Below are 19,270 nucleotides of genomic sequence, written 5' to 3'. Positions count from 1 at the left end.
ACCATAATAGAAGATTACAAGGCTCAGGGCTTCATTATATGCTGCACTAGTCCCTGTAACACTCCTAATTTACCTGTGATAAAACCCAATGGCCAGGGATGGAGGTTTGTCCAGGACCTCTGAGCAATAAATAACACTGTAATCCTTCATTACCCTGTTCTTCCTAACCCCTGTGTGTTACCAATATCCATTCCTGATGATAGCAAATTTTTTTCACTGCAATTGATCTATGCAGTGCATTTCTTAGTATTCCAGTTGATTAAGGATAGCTAACATCTATTTGCTTTCACTTAGAAAGAATGGAAATACCTGGACAGTAATGCCCCAGGGCTTCACAGAGTGTCCTTCTTACTTTTCACAAAACTTAAAAGCTGACCTGCATGCTATAGTTTTCTTCAGGGTTTACTTTGCTACAATGTGTAGATGATTTGCTTCTTAAACTTCTTCACAGGAAGACAGTATTCACCTGTTAAACTTTTTGGCCTTAAAGAGATATAAAGTCTCCAAAAATTTTTTCAGTTTTCTCAAATTCAGGTTTGATACTTTTGGCATCTGATCTGGGAATAAGGACTACATGTTTTCACAGTGTGTTCCCAGGAGTGAAAGACCTTAAGCATCACATCCTGCAACCTGGAAATTTTGTCTTTTGGAAACGACACTTCCAGAAAGGCTCTTATCTCACTGAAAAGGCCCTTATCAGGAACTGCAAACCAATGCTTGTGCCGCCAAACTCCAGGGAACAGACTCTTTGATTCACATGACTCATCTGAAGACAGCACCAAACCCCGACTGCACCTACACACCCCCTAGTGTCCTGAAAGTAAAGATTTCCTGGATCTGAAGCACACAGTCTTTGGAAAGACAGCTTTCTGAGTCTTACAACCCCTGAGGCAGGCAGGGAAATGCAGCATCATCCTTGTGGGTAGAGTTGGCTGCTACTTGACTAGCAGGTGGCCATTAAGGACTGACATCCAGGGTTTCTGACTCTTCTCATGTGTGACTCCCACCCACATGGCACAATAGTTATAGAATTATCCAAAAAATGGGAAAAAGAGATATAGAATACTCTATTCAACCAGAAACTGTTCATGGCAATTAAAGATAAATCCAATAAGAGTTGAAACAAAATTTTTCTGGAAAACTCTGAGGCCTGGTTCTGTTATAATTATAACCACTGACAGGGAATAGAGTTGGAAAATATCATACAGTACCTGAAGAAGCAAGTCCCCTTCAGAAAACAGTTCTACATTGACCTGTGGAGAGGTATGCTCACTTCTTCCTGGATTCATGGGTGGGTCACCTGAGCAGTCTGCAATGCTGTCCTTTAGGATGGCTGAGGAAGACAAAGGTGGCATTGAAAACAAATATGTAATAATCTTGTTGGTATAGCTTGTGTTTGAGGAAACCGTCTTAACAGGAAACAAACTGAGGGTTGATGGAGGGAGGGTGGGGGGATGGGCTAAATGGGTGATGGGTATTAAGGAGGGCATTTCTTCTGATGAGCACTGGGTGTTATAGGTCAGTGATACATCACTAAATTATACTCTGGAAACCAATATTACACTATATGTTAACAAACTAGAATCTAAATAAAAATTTGGAAGAAATAAAAAAAAAATACATGACAGCTCTGAAATAAAGAGGGGGGAAAAAAGGAAAGCATCTTACAGCCTCAGAAGTGCCCATTAAGTGATCTGGTCATGATTCCTGGGAAGAAACCCAAGGGCTACTGGAGCTGCTCATGCTTGTTCAAGCCAACATCTAAGAGCAGCTGTGAAAAGTCGAGGCTGCTTGAAATCAGAGGAAAGTCATTTGTACAGAGCGGTCTGCAAGTTGTTTTAAAAACAAGCTCATCACAGGGTTCATCAGAGAACCCTGTGGAAACCAGGGCACTCCTGCCTCTGTCTCTGGCCCGGGACCACTGGAGTGGCCTGCATGCTAGAGACGTAGCTGGTTGTCTGGGGAAGATTAAGGTGTGGGAAGGGGGCTGGTGCTGGGGAACGAATTCAACCCAAGAGCAGCCCCACATAGAGATAGCCTAGAAATAAGACATTCTTCTGTGAAGAATGAGGCATTTGGGCCAGGCCCAGGCTGGTGGGGATCTAGAATGCCCTCACACCTCCAGTTCTGCACCACTCTACAGAGGCATTCCATGTCTTCTCAGGCTCCTGCACCTCCCTGCAAGCTGAGTGCTAATGTGCTCCTCCATCGGCAGAACAGTCCCAGCCAGGCTCTCCCCCAAGTTCCCACAGGAGTGTGAACAGTGGGTTCTCGTTCAGCCAGTTGTCTCTTTGGGACATGTGACTATGTGCTTCCCCCGCGCCACCCCCCCCGCCCCCGCCCCCATCTCCAGGTCTCCAGCAAAGTCTCTTTATCTTCTTACTCTACAGTGGGCCCCAGCTGGTCTAAGACCCAAGTGATGGGCCATCCAGTTCTCTCTAGCTTGAGTTTGTGATTTCAAATTACCTCATTTTCATGGCAACAGAGACTCTGCCTAGTGCAGTGAGAGCAGGTTCAGACCTGGCTCTCTCTCTCTGCTGTGCCACCTTAAAAATCCTTGAGTTCTCTGAGCCTCACTTTTCTATCAGTACTGGCAGATAGATGATGACAGTGCCTCACAGACTCAGATGAGATACCTGGACAAAAAGCATGGCTCATAGAGGATGCTCAATAGATGACAATCCTTTTTTATGAATTACATAATATGAAAATTATATAATGCTGAGTCACAAAGAAAGGGAGAACCGGGCATCTGGATTTGAAGAGCATATAGCAGATGAATGTGGGTTAACTGCTTAGTTATGAAACTTTTGACACATGGCACCTGTCCTGTTGAATGCGGAAGTAGGCAGGGATAGGGAAAACCCTAGCCTCGGTCTTAGGCCATGGCAGGAGGAAGCTGGGACCTTGATATGGCAGCTCCGTGGGTTCTATGGCTTGGGGAGGCTAGGATCCTGTGGACAGTAGTGGGTCCTCAACAAAGCCGTTGTGTGTGTGGATCCTGTGGGTCCAGCCTTCCTGCCTGTTTGAGGGTCCAAAAGGAATGGGGACTGTTTTCCTTAGGCTGGCTTTGAGGTAGCTGTGCCTCTCACCCAGGCTGTCCCTACTCCTGCCTACATGAGAAACAGCCTTGTAAGTCATTCATCCATTCAGAGGAGAGACCCAGAGGAGGAGTGTACAAAAGTGGTGGCAGAGACAGGACTGAGATCCACAGCTCCGAACAGACCAGGTTTTAGACTGGCTGAGGATCAAGGTGTTTCCATGTGAAAGCAGTTCACAACACACAACTAGTAAAGACAGCAGCTCTCCAGAGCATCCCAGGGGCACATATGTGCCTCTTTCCTTTGGGCCATCCTTGGGGGAAACCAGACCCAGGTCAGAGGGTCTAAGGTCTCCACCACTGTCAGTGGCCTGCAGCACAGCCCCTGTGCTCATGGCACAAACCAGAGACATCTGGAGGAGAGAAGGCCCAGGCACAGCTCTAGGCAGGCAGCCTGGAAACAGAGGCAAGGCTATTCAAGGCAAGGCTCTGGGTAATGAGAGGACTTTGAAGGGCCTATGCTTCCCTTCCCTCAAAGGATTTCAGCCCCTGTAGGATTCATAAAGTATAAAATTAACCATTTTAAACTGAGCAGCCCTGTGGCATTGAGCACATTCACAATGTTGTGCAACCTCCACCTCCGTCGAGATCCAAAATACTGTCAACACCCCAAAAGAAAACCCTGTATCTGTTCAGCAGTCATCCTGGCCCTCTGACCCCAGACCCCTGGCCAGCACCTCAAATGTGTTTGACCATTACATGGCTATTCCACATTACTGTTATATGCGATTAAATAGCTGCTGCTCCTCTAAAGTTTTCACTGCATTTTGGGCAGTTTCATAATTCTCAATGTATTTTCAATGTCGACTAGATCCAACTAATTTTTTAATTTCTATTTTGAGCTGCTGTAACAATTTGTTACATGTTATCCAGGCCCAGAGTCTTCCTGTCTATCTTCCTGGACTGCATGTTACCAGTTAAGAAGGGACACACTTTCCTCCTCCAGGAGAAACTGGCGGCCACAAGCTCACCTGTGCTCAGTTGCATCTCTGGATTTACTGAGTAAAAGTTCCACTTGCAGGAATGGGTTAAAACTACCTTTCAGCAATGACACAGTGAATTAGCAGGCAGGACATGGAAGAGTAGACTGTGCCCATTACATGGTAAAGAACTTTAGGAGAATAAGTGCTCCAGAAGATAATAAGAAATATCTCAATTCATATCCTAGTTTCATAAAAATGGTTGTTCTAAACCAAAGTTTTGCAAGGTGGAGGAGCACTTGGCTTATCACAAGAAATGACAAATTAACGGAAGGAAAGAATTCAGGCCATCAGCTAGGGATTTCTGCATATGCCAGTCTCTGAGCCTGGTGCAAAACACAGCCAGGCTGGGACCTGTGTTCATCTCCTTCCATGGACAGCCTGAGAGATGGTGTGGAGCCCAGAATTTACACATCAGGTTGGGCATCCACTTACGCGCTTGCATTCTGGTTCACCTATTGCACCTGTGCTGAGCATGCTGCCTTCTTCCTCTGCCTGAGACCAAACACCATGGTGCAGCCTTTGCCCGGACAGAAGGTTAACTAACTCCAAGTGCTTGTGTGCACAGGCTCCTCTCATAGCTTATTTTGGAAACCACGGCTGCCACTTACCTGCAAAGTAGCTCTTCACCTTTAGGTAGCCCACAATCAGCCTGAGGATGGAGAGCTTGTCAAGCCGGGCCCGCACATCCTCAGGGAAGGGCAGCAAGTTGGTCAGTTTGGTCAGCTCTTGATTCAGGCGGTCCCGGTGCCGTTTAGAAGGGTTGGACTCGGCTCCTTCTGGAGGCTGTGGTTTAGGACTTGGGGGGGAGAGAGAAGCCATTATTCTCTGCCTTTCTCTGCACTGTCGCTTGTATCACCCACAGGGCCCCAATGGTGTGCCAGACACTATCTGGCCCACGTTCCTCGTGTTTGGAGGCAGAAACCTTTGTTCCACAGTTTCAGGTTCTGCCCATGCATAAAACGCCACGGAGGCTCTGCCCTCCTGGCCAGTGGGCCCAGGGGATGGATGAGGCCACTTCATACTGTGCACATGTTAGACCTGGTGGCCCTCAAAGCACCAGGAGCTGGGGACTGGCCATTCCTCCCCACTTTCTGGTAGCCTGACATATTTGCATCCATATGCAATTTTTTAAATTAGGAAATCTATACCACAATTAACACTGAAATGGCTGAAACTCCATTTAGGAAATTATTAAGAATTGAGCCTACACACACACACACACACACACTCACAAACCTACATTAACACACATCTGTGTGTATGTGCTCTCTCCTTTTCTGTATGCACACACAGACCAAGGTACATTGTAATTACATTGCCGAAAACCAGTGATGGAGAGAGCCGGAGAAAAAAGACCCATTTCATACAGATGAATTAAGATACAATGAATGCTCACTTCTCATCAGAAAAAATGCCAGCCAAGACGCAATGGGATGATATCTTTAACGGACTGAAAGAAGGAATTTTTAACCCAGAATTCCATGACTGAGGAAAAGATCCTTTAAAAATGAAGGCAAAGTAAAGACATTTTCAGACAAACAAAAACTCAAAGAATGTTTACAGAAGATTTGAGCTACAATAAATATTAAAATTTGTTTAATGTTTATTTATTTTTGAAGGAGAGAGAGAGAGACAGAGTGTGAGTGGGGGAGGGGCAGAGAGAGAGGGACAGAGAGCTGGCAGCACAGAGCCCGACATGGGGCTCGAACTCATGAACTGTGATATCATGACCTGAACCGAAGTGAGACGCTTAACCGACAGAGCCACCTAGGCGCCCCTGAGCTACAATAAATATTAAAAAAGGTTCTTCAAGCTGAAGAAAAATGATATTAGACAGAAATATGGATCTCCATGAAAGAATAAACAATGCTGTAGATGATAAAAATTTAATGATTTTAATTTACTTAAAACATGATTGACTACTTAAAGAAAAATAATAGTGTTGCACTGTGGTGTTTATGGCATATGTAGAATGTATGAAAACAATAGCACAAAGGATGGAAGGGACGTGGAATTATATTATTCTGAGGTGATTACATTATCCATACAGCAGTATCATATTATTTGAAAATAGATAGTATCAGTTAAGATTTACACTGTAAGCCTCAGGGCAAACACTGAAAATATAAAGCAAAGAGGTACAACTAATAAGTCACAAAAGGAGATATATGAGGTACTAAAAAAGAATTAAATCCAAAGAAAGGAAGGAAAAATAACAAAGAATAGATGGAACAGACTTAAACTCAACCACATTGAGATTACAAAAATGTAAACAAGCAGAGAATATCAGACTGGCTGAAAGAACAAAACCCAATATATGGTGTCTAGAGGAAACACAATTTGAATGTAAAGACACAGATAGGTTAAAGTAAAAGGATTGAAAAAGACATACCATGTGCACATTAGACATAAGAAAGCTGGAGTGCCTGAGTGGTTATATTATCAGACAGAGAAGACTTACCAAAGATAAAGAGAGATGTTTTCATAATTTAAAAAAAGTCATTATATATATATATATATATATATATATATATATATATATATATATTCACAGAGTTTCAAAATATGTGGATCAAGAACTGAGACAGCTGGTAGGAGGAACAGACAAATTCATAAGTAGAATTGGGGACTGCTGCAGTGTTCTCTCACTAAATGATAGGACAGATAGTTAGAAAATTATTAAGGATATACAAGACATGAACCCTCTCCTCTAACTTAGTATGATTGATATTTGTAAAACACTACAACAAACAGCTGCAGAATATAGATTCTTTTTATGCACAAGCAGAAATTCATCAAGGGAGACTATATTCTGGGCCATAAAACAAGTCTCAGTATGTTTAAATAGATTGAAATCATACGGAGTACATTGTCAGACACAATGATATTTAAGAAACAGTAACAAAGATATCTGAAAAATCCTCAAATATTTGCAAATTAACACATTTTAAAATAACTCATGTGCCCAGGGTGCCTGGGTGGCTCAGTCAATTAGCATTCAACTCTTGATCTTGGTTCAAGTCATGATCTCATAGTTTGTGAGTTTCCAGCCGTGCGTCAGTCTCTATGCTGATGGCACAGAGCCTGCTTGGGATTCTGTGTCCTTTTCTCTGCCCCTCCCCTGCTTGTACTCTCTCTCTCTCTCTCTCTCTCTCTCTCAAAACAGATAAATGAACTTAAAAAAAATAAAACAACTCATGGGCCAAAGGAGAAATCACAAAGGAAATAAGAAAAAATCTAATTGGTAATGAAGGACAACATACCAAAATTTGTGGGGTGCAGTTAATGCAATGTGTAGAGGGAAGACTATCGCCTTACTTACATATGAAAAGGAGAAAGTTTTATAGTAAATGATCTGAGTTTCCTTCTTAAAAGCTAGAAACACAAGAGTAAACTAAGCCCAAAGTATGTACAAGGAAGAAAATAATCAAGTAAAAGCAGAACAATGAAACAGAAAATGGAGGAAATAAATGAAAGTGAAAACTGAAAATATCAATGAAATTGATAATCATCTATCAAATCAATTCCCCCCAAAAGAAAATGCTAATTACCAATAGTAAGGAAGGAAGGGAAATAGTTATAGATCCTACAGACATGAACAGGAGGAAATCTTCAAGATCTTGTGATGTGCAAAGATTTCTTAGATGGGTCACAAAAAGCACAAACCAGAACAGAAAAAGATTGGTAAGCTGGACTTCAACAAAATTAAGAAACTAAGTATGGAAAAAAGTATATGTAGTATATGTAGTTGAAAAAAAGTTATTGTATCCAGAATACATAAAGGACTTTCACTAATCCATTAGAAATGGGTAAATAATTTGAATAGATACTTCACTAAAGAAAATATACTAATAGCCAAAAAGCATATGGGATCATAGGCAACATTATAATTCATCAGAAAACTGCAAATTAAAATAAATTACTTGTACATATATATTAAAATGGGTAAAATTAAAAAGATTGACAACATCAAGTGTTGGAGGGGATCTGGAGTAACTGGAACTCTCATTCATTGGAAAATGATTTCAGTTTTTTAAAATGTTAAACATGGCATAGAAATTCCAATCCTAGGTGCTTACTGGGATGAAATGAAAGTATATGTCCACAAAAGACTATTTATAGCACCTTATTCATAATAGCCCGAACTGGGGGGACCAGCCAGCCAAATGAATGAGGAGGGGGCTCAACAGCTCAGTTCACTACCCCCTAAGGTTCCTTGGAACCTGCTCACCAGGTGACCCTGTCTCATGAGGTTTTCCCTCGTCTTCTCCAGCAGGATCCCAGCCTCTTTCAACAAGCCACAGAAAGAGGCCAGGTCCAAGTGAGGCAGCAGGTAAACTGGGAAGCCCCTTCACCACCCAGGCTCTATGCCTCAGCCCTAAGAGGGGGATGATAATAGAAGTCTCTACCTCCTAGGTTGCCTAAGGATCAATTACAAAACATAGATGCCATGGTGTAGAACATTGTGCCAGTTTTTTTTTAAGTTGATTTTTTAAAATTGACATCCAAATTAGTTATAATATAGTGCAACAATGATTTCAGGAGTAGATACCTTAGTGTCTCTTACCCACTTCGCCCATCCCCCCTCCCACACGCCCTCCATTAATCCTCTGTTTGTTCTCTATATTTAGGAGTCTCTTATGTTTTGTCCCCCTCCCTGTTTTCATATTATTTTTGTTTCCCTTCCCTTATGTTCATCTGTTTTGTCTCTTAAATTCCTCATATGAGTGAAGTCATATGATATTTGTCTTTCTCTGACTGACTAATTTCACTTAGCATAATACCCTCCAGTTCCAGCCATGTACTTGCAAATGGCAAGATTTCATTCTTTTTGATTGCCGAGTACTACTCCATTGTACATATATACCACATCTTCTTTATCCATCCATCCATTGATGGATGTTTGGGCTCTTTCCATACTTTGGCTGTTGTTGATAGTGCTGCTATAAACATTGGGGTGCATGTTTCCCTTCAAAACAGCACACCTGTATCCCCTGGATAAATACCTAGTAGGGCAATTGCTAGGTCATAGGGTAATTCTATTTTTAGGTTTTTGAGGAACCTCCATACTGTTTTCCAGAGTGGCTGGAAAGCCCACCAACAGTGCAAAAGAGATGCTCTTTCTCCGCATTCTTGCCAACATCTGTTGTTGCCTGAGTTGTTAATGTTAGCCATACTGACATGTATGAGGTGGTATCTCACTGTGGTTTTGATTTTTATTTCCCTGATGATGAGTGATGTTGTGCATTTTTTCATGTGTCAGTTGGCCATCTGGATGTCTTCTTTGGAGAAGTGTCTATTCATGTCTTTTGCCCATTTCTTCACTGGATGATTTGAGTTTTGGGTGAGTTTGATAAGTTCTTTACAGATTTTGGATAGTAACCCTTCATCTGATATGTCATTTCCAAATATCTTTTCCCATTCTGTAGGTTGCCTTTTAGTTTTGCTGATTGTTTCCTTCGCTGTGCAGAAGTTTTTGTTTTGATGAGGTCCCAATAGTTCATTTTTGCTTTTGTTTCCCTTGCCTCCGGAGACGTGTTGAGTAAGAAGTTGCTGCGGTCAAGATCAAAGAGGTTTTTGCCTGCTTTCTCCTCTAGGATTTTGATGGGTTCCTGTCTTACATTTAGATCTTTCATCCATTTTGAGTTCATTTTTGTGTATGGTGTAAGAAAGTGGTCCACGTTCATTCTTCTGCATGTCGCTGTCCAGTTTTTCCAGCACCACTTGCCGAAGAGACTGTCTTTATTCCATTGGATATTCTTTCCTGCTTTGTTAAAGATTAGTTGGCCATACGTTTGTGGGTTGATTTCCGGGTTCTCTATTCTGTTCCGTTGATCTGAGTATCTGTTTTTGTGTCAGTACCATACTGTCTTGATGATTACAGCTTTGTAGTATAGCTTGAAGTCCGGGATTGTGATGCCTCCTGATTTGGTTTTCTTTTTCAAGATTGCTTTGGCTATTTGGGGTCTTTTCTGGTTCCATACACATTCTAGGATTGTTTGTTGTAGCTCTGTGAACAATGCTGGCATTATTTTGATAGGGATTGCACTGAATATGTAGATTGCTTTGGGTAGTATTGACATTTTAACAATATTTGTTCTTCCTATCCAGGAGCATGGAATATTTTTCCATTTTTTTTGTGTCTTCTTCAATTTCTTTCATAAGCTTCCTATAGTTTTCAGTGTATAGGTTTTTCACCTCTTTGGTTAGATTTAGTCCTAGATATTTTATGGTTTTTGGTGCAATTGTAAATGGGATCGATTCCTTGATTTCTCTTTCTGTTGCTTCATTGTTGGTGTATAGGAATGCAACCGATTTCTGTACATTGAATTTATGTCCTGCAACTTTGCTGAATTCATGAATCGTTCTAGCAGTTTTTTGGTGGAATCTTTAGGGTTTTCCATATAGAGTATTGTGTCATCTGCGATGAGTGAAAGTTTTACCTCCTCCTGGCTGATTTGGATGCCTTTTATTTCTTTGTGTTGTCTGACTGCAGAGGCTAAGACTTCCAATACTATGTTGAATAACAGTGGCAAGAGTGGACATCCCTGTCTTGTTCCTGACCTTAGGAGGAAAGCTCTCAGTTTTTCCCCATTGAGGATGATACTAGTGTTGGGTCATTCATATATGGCTTTTATGATCTCCAGGTATGATCCTTCTATCCCTACTTTCTTGAGGGTTTTTATCAAGAAACGATGCTGTATTTTGTCAAATGCTTTCTCTGCATCTGTTGAGAGGATCGTGTGGTTCTTGTACTCTCTTTTGTTGATGTGATGAATCATGTTAATTGTTTTGTGGATATTGAACCAGCCCTGCATCCCAGGTATAAATCCCACTTGGTCATGGTGAATACTTGTTTTAACGTATTGTTGGATCTGGTTGGCTAATATCTTGTTGAGGATTTTTGCATCCATGTTCATCAGGGAAATTGGTCTATAGTTCTCCTTTTTAGTGGGGTCTCTGTCTGGTTTTGGAATCAAGGTAATGTTGGCTTCATAGAAAGAGTTTGGAAGTTTTCCTTCCATTTCTACTTTTTGGAACACCTTCAAGAGAATAGGTGTTAACTCTTCCTTAAATGTTTGGTAGAATTCCCGTTGAAAGCCATCTTGCCCTGGACTCTTGTTTTGGGGAGATTTTTGATTATTAATTCGATTTCCTTACTGGTTATGGGTCTGTTCAAATTTTCTATTTCTTCCTGTTTCTGTTTTGGTAGTGTATATGTTTCTAGGAATTTGTCCATTTCTTCCAGAATGCCCATCTTATTGGCGTATAATTGCTCTAATATTCTCTTATTATTGTTTTTATTTCTGCTGCGTTGGTTGTGATCTCTCCTCTTTAATTCTTGATTCTATTTACTTGGGTCCTTTCCTTTTTCTTTTTGATCAAACTGGCTAGTGGTTTATCAATTTTGTTAATTCTTTCAAAGAACCAGCTTCTGGTTTCATTGATCTGTTCTACTGTATTTTTGGTTTTGATAGCATTAATTTCTGCTCTGATCTTTATTATTTCCTGTCTTCTGCTGGTTTTGGGTGTTATTTGCTGTTCATTTTCCAGCTCTTTAAGGCGTAGGGTTAGGTTGTGTATCTGAGACCTTTCTTCCTTCTTTAGGAAGGTGTGGATTGCTATATAGTTTCCTCTTATGACTGCCTTTGCTGCATCCCAGAGGTTTTGAAAACTTGTGCCAGTTTTTTGTGGTTTGCTAACGATGTTAGTCTGTGTGTAATCAGACTAACAAAAATTACTACAGTAATCAGACAACAAAAATGAATAAAAGGCATCCAAATTGGCAAGGAGGAAGTCAAACTTTCACTCTTTGAAGATGATATGATACTCTTTGTATAAACCCAAAAGACACCATCAAAACATTGCTAGAACTGATACATGAATTCAACAAAGTTTCAGGACATAAAATCAATGTACATAAATCTGTTTCATTTCTATACACCAATCATGAAGCATTAGAAAAAGAAATCAAGGAACTGATCCAATTTATAATTGTGCCAGAAACCATAAGATACTTAGGAATAAAACTAACCAAAGAGGTAAAAGATCTGTACTCTGAAAACTATAGAACACTTAAGAAAGAAAATATTCTATGCTCATGGATTGGACGAACAAACATTGTTAAAATGTCTATACTATCCAAAGCAATCTACACATTTAAGGCAATCTCTGTTAAAATACCAACAGCATTTTTCACAGTGCTAGAACAAACAGTTCTAAAATTTGTGTGGAACCACAAAAGACCCTGAATAGCCAAAGTAATCCTGATAAAGAAAAGCAAAGCTGGAGGCATCATGATTCCAGACTTCAAGCTATATTACAAAGCTGTAGCCATTAAGACAATATGGTACCAGCACACACACACACAAAAAAGACACATAGATCAGTGGAACAGAATAGAAAACCCAGAAATGGATCTACAACTATATGGCCAACTAATCTTTGACAAAACAGGAAAGAATATCCAATGGAAAAAAGACAGTGTCTTCAACAAATGGTGTTGGGAAAACTGGACAGCAACATACAGAATGGACCACTTTCTTACACCACACACACACAAAAATTTGTGAAATGAATGAAAGACCTAAATGTGAGACAGGAAAACACCAAACTCCTAGAGAAGAAATAGGTGGCAACTCTTTGACCTTGGTTGCAGCAACTTCATGCTAGACATGTCACTGAAGGCAAGGGAAACAACAGCAAAAATGAACTATTGGGACTTCATCAAGATAAAAATATTCTGCACAGCGAAGGAAACAACAAAAATAATAGGCAGCCTAGAGAATGGGAGAAGATATTTGCAAGTGAAATATCTGATAAAGTCTTAGTATCCAAAATCTATAAAGAACTTATCAAACTCAGCACCCAAAAACAAAGAATCCAGTGAAGAAATGGGCAGAAGACATGAACAGACATTTTTCAAAAGAAGACATTCAGATCGCTAACAGATACATGACTCATGATCAGGGAAATACAAATCGAAACCACAATGAGATACTACTTCACACCTGTCAGAATGGCTACAATTAACAACTCAGGAAACAACAGATGTTGGCAAGGATGTGGAGAAAGGGGAACCCTCGTGCACTGCTGGTGGGAATGGAAACTGGTGCAGCCACTCGGGAAAACAGTATGGAGGTTCCTCAAAAAGTTAAAAATAGAACTACCCTCCATCCCATCCCAGCAATTGCACCCAAAGGATAAAAAAACAAACACACAAAAATACTGATTCAAGGGGGCACATGCACCCCAATGTTTTCAGCAGCATTATCAATAATAGCCACACTATAGAAAGAGCACAAGTGTCCATCAACTGATGAATGGATAAAGCAGATGTGGTATATTTACACAATGGAATATTACTCAGCCATCAAAAAGAATGAAATCTTGTCATTTGCAACATTGTGGATAGAGCTAGAGTGTATTATGCTAAGTGAAATAGGTCAGTTAGAGAAAGACAAATACCATATGATTTCACTCATATGTGGAATTTAAGAAGCATAACAGATGAACACAGGGAAGGGAAGAGAGAGAGAGAGAGAGAGAGAGAGAGAGAGAAGGAAACCATAAGAGACTCTTGATGATAGAGAACAAACTGAGGGTTGATGGAGGGAGGTGAGTGGGGATGGGCTAAATGGGTGATAGGTATTTAGGAGGGTACTTGTGATGAACACTGGGTGTTATATGTAAGTGATGAATTGCTAAATTCTACACTGGAAACCAAGCTTACCAAGTTAATTTTAGTTAACTAGAATTTAAATAAAAATGTGAAATTAAAAAAATGTGCAGTATATGTAATACATTTAGGGATGCCTCCCCCCATTTTAACATTTTTTTTTTTTTTTTCAATTAACCAGTGATGGCTGGTTTCACTGCCCTGGACAAATAACTTATGATGAGCTTGTTTCTGAGCTATGCCCCTACTGAGAAGTTTCATGGTGTGTATATTTTTTATTGTGTAAAATGCAAACACCATAAATTTTTACCAATGTAACCATTTTTAAAGTGTACCGTTCAGTGGCATTAAGCACCTTCAGGATGTTGTATCGCCATCACCACTCCCCAGGTCCAGAACTTTTTCAGCACCTTGAGAGAAACCCCTAACCCTTAGCAGTCACTTCCCCTCTCCCACCCCCTTGCCACCTCCGATCTACTTTTGGATTTACCTGTTCTGAGCATTTCCTATCACTGGTATCAAGGGCTATTTGCCCTTTTGTACTTCACTTCTACCACGGCATTTTATGTATTTTAAAACGACATGGAATTAGAATTGATATTTTGAGAGGTTTTGGAAATTTCTCACAGACCCGCCTCCAGGAGCTGGTTCCCTTGCGCCAGTGGGGGTGGGGTGGGGGTGGAAGGAGGGTCTCTGCGTCCCTGGGGATATGCTTTGAGGGCGGGTTGTCGCCAGGCCCTCGCTGCCAGGTGTGGTCCAGCCCCGGGTCCCCGCCCCAGCCGCTCCGGGACGCGCACAGACCCTGGGGTATCTGGTCCAAGGACGCTGCCCAAGGAGTGACCTCTCCACAGGCTTGTCATTTTTTGTCCTCAGGAACGTCTGCCCAGCTCCAGGGGCCACACAGATCTCTCCCGCCAGGAACGTGGAAGGGACCCTGCCGCGTCGGGACCGTGCTCAGGGCCTTGGCATCCCGTCGGTAAATGGGGGTGAAGTGTGGGAGTCACCCATCCACGCAAGGTCTCTCCCTTCCAACCCCCCGCCGTGACTCGGGACCCCTTCCCTTGCCGGCGTGCGCGCCCTGGTCCCGGGATTGTGGACCCGGGAGACCCTTCCCCGGGCGCGCCCTGGTCCGGGAGACCCCGCGCGCCCTTCCCGAAGAGCTCGCTCAGTCAGCGCCCTCCGCCCCCAGACCTGAGCAAGACCCCCAGAGACACTTCTGGGGTGGGACTGGGGGATCTTGACGTCGCATTCCACCCTCCCCAGGCCGGTACTCTCGGCGTCGGATCCCGCGGAGCCCCGGGTGCGGTTGGCATGGGACCCACACCCGCCGCCCGCGCCCCCTGTGCCCTAGTACCTCCTCCGCGCCGGCTTTTTCCTCTTCTTCCCCGCGTACCTGCCCCCGATGGACAGCATGGTGCCCGCCGGCGGCCGCACAAAGGGGCGCCGACCCGGAGCGTCGCCGCCCAGCGCCAGGGAAGAGGCGCCCCCGCCCGGAAGGCTGCCTGCTGGGTGCGTCCCGACCCGTTTCCAGGACTGGAGCGCGCGCCCCGGGGGTCGGGGGCGAGGGTTGTCCGCCTCCCGGTACGAGGGCCCGCGGCGCGCGATTGGCCGGTTTCCCCCTAGGGGCCCTCAGCGCAGACAAACGCGGGCTTCCGCGTCTGCAAGTGCGTATGGCACTCGCCAGTGGCAAGTCCGCGACACCAGCCGCAGGGAGAGCGCTCTCGTCCGGGAATGAGTCCCCGGCACGAGTCGGGAGAGGGCCTCGTCCCCACGCGCTGCGCCTCCGCTCTGCAGGTCTTCCGATCGAGAAAGCAGGACCCCCTCTCGAGAAAGCAGGACCCCCGACGGGCTCCCTCGATGCGCGGTTGGGCGCCAGGGAACGCGCTCCCTGGGAGGGGGTTCCCCAAGGAGAGACGCGTCGCGGGGGCGCGAAAGACTCAGAACTGAACCAGGAGCCCCTTTGAGCCTGTGGTCGCTGCGGACAGAGGAACCCTCCCGGCGGGGCCGCCCCGACGCTCATGCCGCGGCCAGAGGAGCCTGCCCAGGAAGGTTTATTCCAGAACAGCAGTGGCTACCGGCAGACATCCAACCTCTGCATAAGTCTGTGCCCAGGGGCCATTACACTTCATTCTACCGGCTGCGTGTGTGTGTGCGCGCGTGTGTGCGTGTGCGTGTGTGTGTGTGTGTGTGTGAGATCCTTGCGTTGTTTTTGTGGGCCAGGTATTAAGTAAGTAATGGAAATGCCTCCCAGCATTTCCACATGCAGGGGTGACAGGTAACAGGTGACAGGTGAGGTGTGGCTATCGCAGGGGGAGCTTCCTTGCCTTCCTTTAGGTCATTACCGGGACCTCAGGACTTCAAACCACTCACTTCGGCATGGGGATGATGAACAAGAAGTGCTTTTGTTTTCTTTCAGTGTCCATAAAATGGCAACTAATCCAGGACACTAAAAAAAAAAAAAACCCAGTAATTGGGGCGCCTGGGTGGCTCAGTCCGTTAGGCGGCTGACTTCAGCTCAGGTCATGATTTCGCGGTCCGTGAGTTCGAGCCCCGCGTCGGGCTCTGCTGACACCTCAGAGCCTGGAGCCTGTTTCAGATTCTGTATCTCGCTCTCTCTGACCCTCCCCCGTTCATGCTCTCTCTCTCTCTCTCTCTCTCTGTCTCAAAAATAAATAAACATTTAAAAAAAATTAAAAAAAACAGTAATAAAACACATTAGTGACTCTGGATTCTTCAGAAAGCATAATGAGAATCTAAGTATTTTCCTATCAGCATCAGATTCCTACTTTGAATTTTATGAAGTTGATTAGAGTAGTGGAGGCAGAAACACCGAGCCCCAGTCTTGAGAGCACCATGCAGCCAGGCTGTTGCAGACTTCAAAACAGCACTCAAGTTTTCCAAAACCACCTGAGCAAACTCTTAACTGCAGTGGGAGGCATTTGTGGAGGGGCTGGAGGAGATGAAGGTTGGCAGGAAAGGGGTCTCAGTCTCCTCAGGACCAGCCTTGCCCGTGCAGTCCCTCCCAAATAAATAAAGTCCTTCTTCCCTCTCCTCCCAGGTGAGAGTAAAGGCCAGTCCGAACAAAGTCTGGAAAGGTCCAGAGATCTGGCTGCAGGTCCAGAGATCAGCACATGGAACCCTCTTTACTTCTAATGTGCGGGGTGCTGAAAAAGTAGTCTCTAAGTCCTTTACAATCTTTCCTCAGAAAAGACTTTTAAAACTTCTCCTTCCTGATGCAGTGGAATCTTCATTCTTAGAACCACTTGAGTTCAGATGCTGTTGCCTAATTTCCATGTCTGGTGTTTCTTGAAAACAGATGACCAGATAATGTATCAAACCAGGCCCCTTTCTTTAGACTTTATAACAAGGAAAACTTAGTAATAATTAATTAGATAAGAGATGTTGGTAGGTTTCCTAAAAGAACCAGGATGTGTGTTTCATTTTATGATTGAATTATGCTGTGTTCATTACTCAGCAAGGGTACTGGGTCTTGGGGCCTAGGACTCTTGGTGGAGGAGCCAATGTTGTTAGATGTTAGTTAGATATCAGAATAGTGTTATTAGGTAAATAGTGTTGGCTATTTATCAAGACTGCTGGTGAGGCAGTACAAGGCCAACCCATTTGGTTTCAGTCCTGCTGATTTGACAGCAGAAAGCTGTCAAGTGGAAAAGCATCCTGAGATTTAAGAGGTGGACTCTGCCTGGGGCCAGGGCACTAGGGCCACTTTACAATCCAGCAATTGCCTACTTTCTTGAATTGCAAAAGTTGAATTCTTTGTACTAAGAGTTAGAGCGGGGACTGACAATCTGTGGTATTCTGGGAACTGGGATGTGATAGCCTGGGGGATGGGAAGGATCCTGGACCCTCCTAAACCACTCTTGCTGTGCCTGCTCCTGACAAAGGTTCTCACCTGCTTCTGTACCTCCGCATCTGCCATACATCTGGATGTGGTTGTGGTCTGGGGCCTGAGCAGGGTTCTGGACTGGGTTGGGGCTGCCTGGTTACCTCAGTTCTTTGTTCCCACTGCTTGGAGGCAGAGAGGAGGCTGGATCAGAAGCCACTGACTAGAGTCACAGAGACAGGGGCAGTAGTCATGGCAGGACTTAGAGGAAACAAATCAATTGGCATCAAAATAGTGTTTGAGATTGTGGCAGCAAAAAGTGCCCTGGCGCAGTGGCCTCTTACTGTTCCCCAAGGCCACCTCCAGGATGGTTACCTCCACCCTCAGAATGTTGTCCCCGGGCTATAACCCTTCCCAACACCCCTCTCAGGCTGGGCCATAGAGAACAGAAGGGAACAGAAACAAAACTTCCACCCAGGCAGAACCCAGCCAGGCAAGGTGTCCACTGATCTGTCCCTAACTTCCTCCATACCCAAAGGGACATACTGTGTTACTCAGATCACTGATTACTGGATTTACATTCCCTTTTGTGAAAGAAAGTTTTTACTCTGATTATTCTATTTTCCCTCATTGATTAGGTTAGGTATCTGGTTAACTGTTAAGTCTTTGGAACCCAGAGGCTGCAAGATCAGGAAACTCCACATTTGTACCTTCCAGGATGCACAGACAGCGCCTCTAGGTCCTTGGCTTGCTGCAGAATCAACTGCTTGGACCCAGTCCTGAGCCATCTCCCAAGGGGAGAGGAGGAGTGCTTTTATGATTGAAAGAAGGATTGTTGCATTATGTTAAGAGTGGTCATCTTTGGAATTACCAGTTAGGGAAATTACCAGTTACACACACATGCATGCATACTCAGGAGCCAAGGCATGGACTGTAGTTGGATATTTCATGTTTCCTGTTTGCTCTGTTGTATTAATTCTCAGTTGCTGTAGTGACAAATTAGAAATTACTTGGTGGGTTGGAACAACACAGATTCTCTTACAGTTCTGCAAGGGGTCAGCAGTTTCACATAGGTCTTACCAGGATAAACTCAAGGTGTCAGCAGGACTGCATTTCTTTCTGGGGAAAGAACAACTCCAGGGGAAAAGCTGTTTCCTGTTCATTTTGGTTTTTGGCAGGATTCAGCTCCTTGTAGTTATAGGACTGAGGTCCCCATTTTTATGCTGGTTATAAGCTGAGGGCCATTCCTAGCTTCTAGAGGCTACTCACATGCCTTGGTTTATGGCTTCTTCCTCCATATTCAGTGCCAGCAGTGGTGAGTCCAGTCCTTCTCACAGACTCTTTTGCCTTCCTTCTCCATGGATTTATCTCATTAGATTGGGGCCACTTGAATAATCCCAGATAATTTCTCTGTTTAAAGGTCAACTTACTAGGTAACTTTAATTCTATCTGTAACCTTAATTCTCTTTTGCATGTAGAGCAATATATGCTCAGATTGTGGGGATTGGCATGTGGCCATCTTTGGGGTGCCATCATTCCACCTGCCACAGTTACTTGCCCAGGAGAGGGAGGACTTATGGGGTGGTAGAATCTCCATATGATAAGTTTTACCTGATTCTGCTAAATAATTTTCCAAAGTGGTTGTGCTCACTGAACACTATTCTGTT

The 19,270-nt window shown here is 43.8% G+C and overlaps 1 protein-coding gene across 2 annotated transcripts in view; it reads right to left on the bottom strand.

The window, feature by feature from the left end:
- Positions 1 to 15,571, bottom strand: part of LOC132684093 (uncharacterized) — a 70,439-nt gene extending 54,868 nt beyond the window's left edge. For both annotated transcript variants that reach the window (XM_078452635.2, XM_060640698.3), the window contains exons 1-3: positions 15,117 to 15,571; positions 4,692 to 4,879; positions 1,212 to 1,333 (exon numbers count right to left, since the gene is read on the bottom strand). In XM_078452635.2, coding sequence (XP_078308761.2) covers positions 1,212 to 1,333; positions 4,692 to 4,879; positions 15,117 to 15,175 — 369 coding nt within the window. In that variant the 5' untranslated portion in view covers positions 15,176 to 15,571. The remainder of the gene's footprint in view (positions 1 to 1,211; positions 1,334 to 4,691; positions 4,880 to 15,116) is intronic.
- Between the last annotated feature and the right edge of the window lie 3,699 nt (positions 15,572 to 19,270).

This window comes from Panthera onca, chromosome C2 (genome assembly GCF_046562875.1).
Source record: "Panthera onca isolate mPanOnc1 chromosome C2, mPanOnc1 haplotype 2, whole genome shotgun sequence".
NCBI lineage: Eukaryota > Metazoa > Chordata > Mammalia > Carnivora > Felidae > Panthera > Panthera onca.
This window is presented reverse-complemented; position numbering and strand designations above follow the sequence as displayed.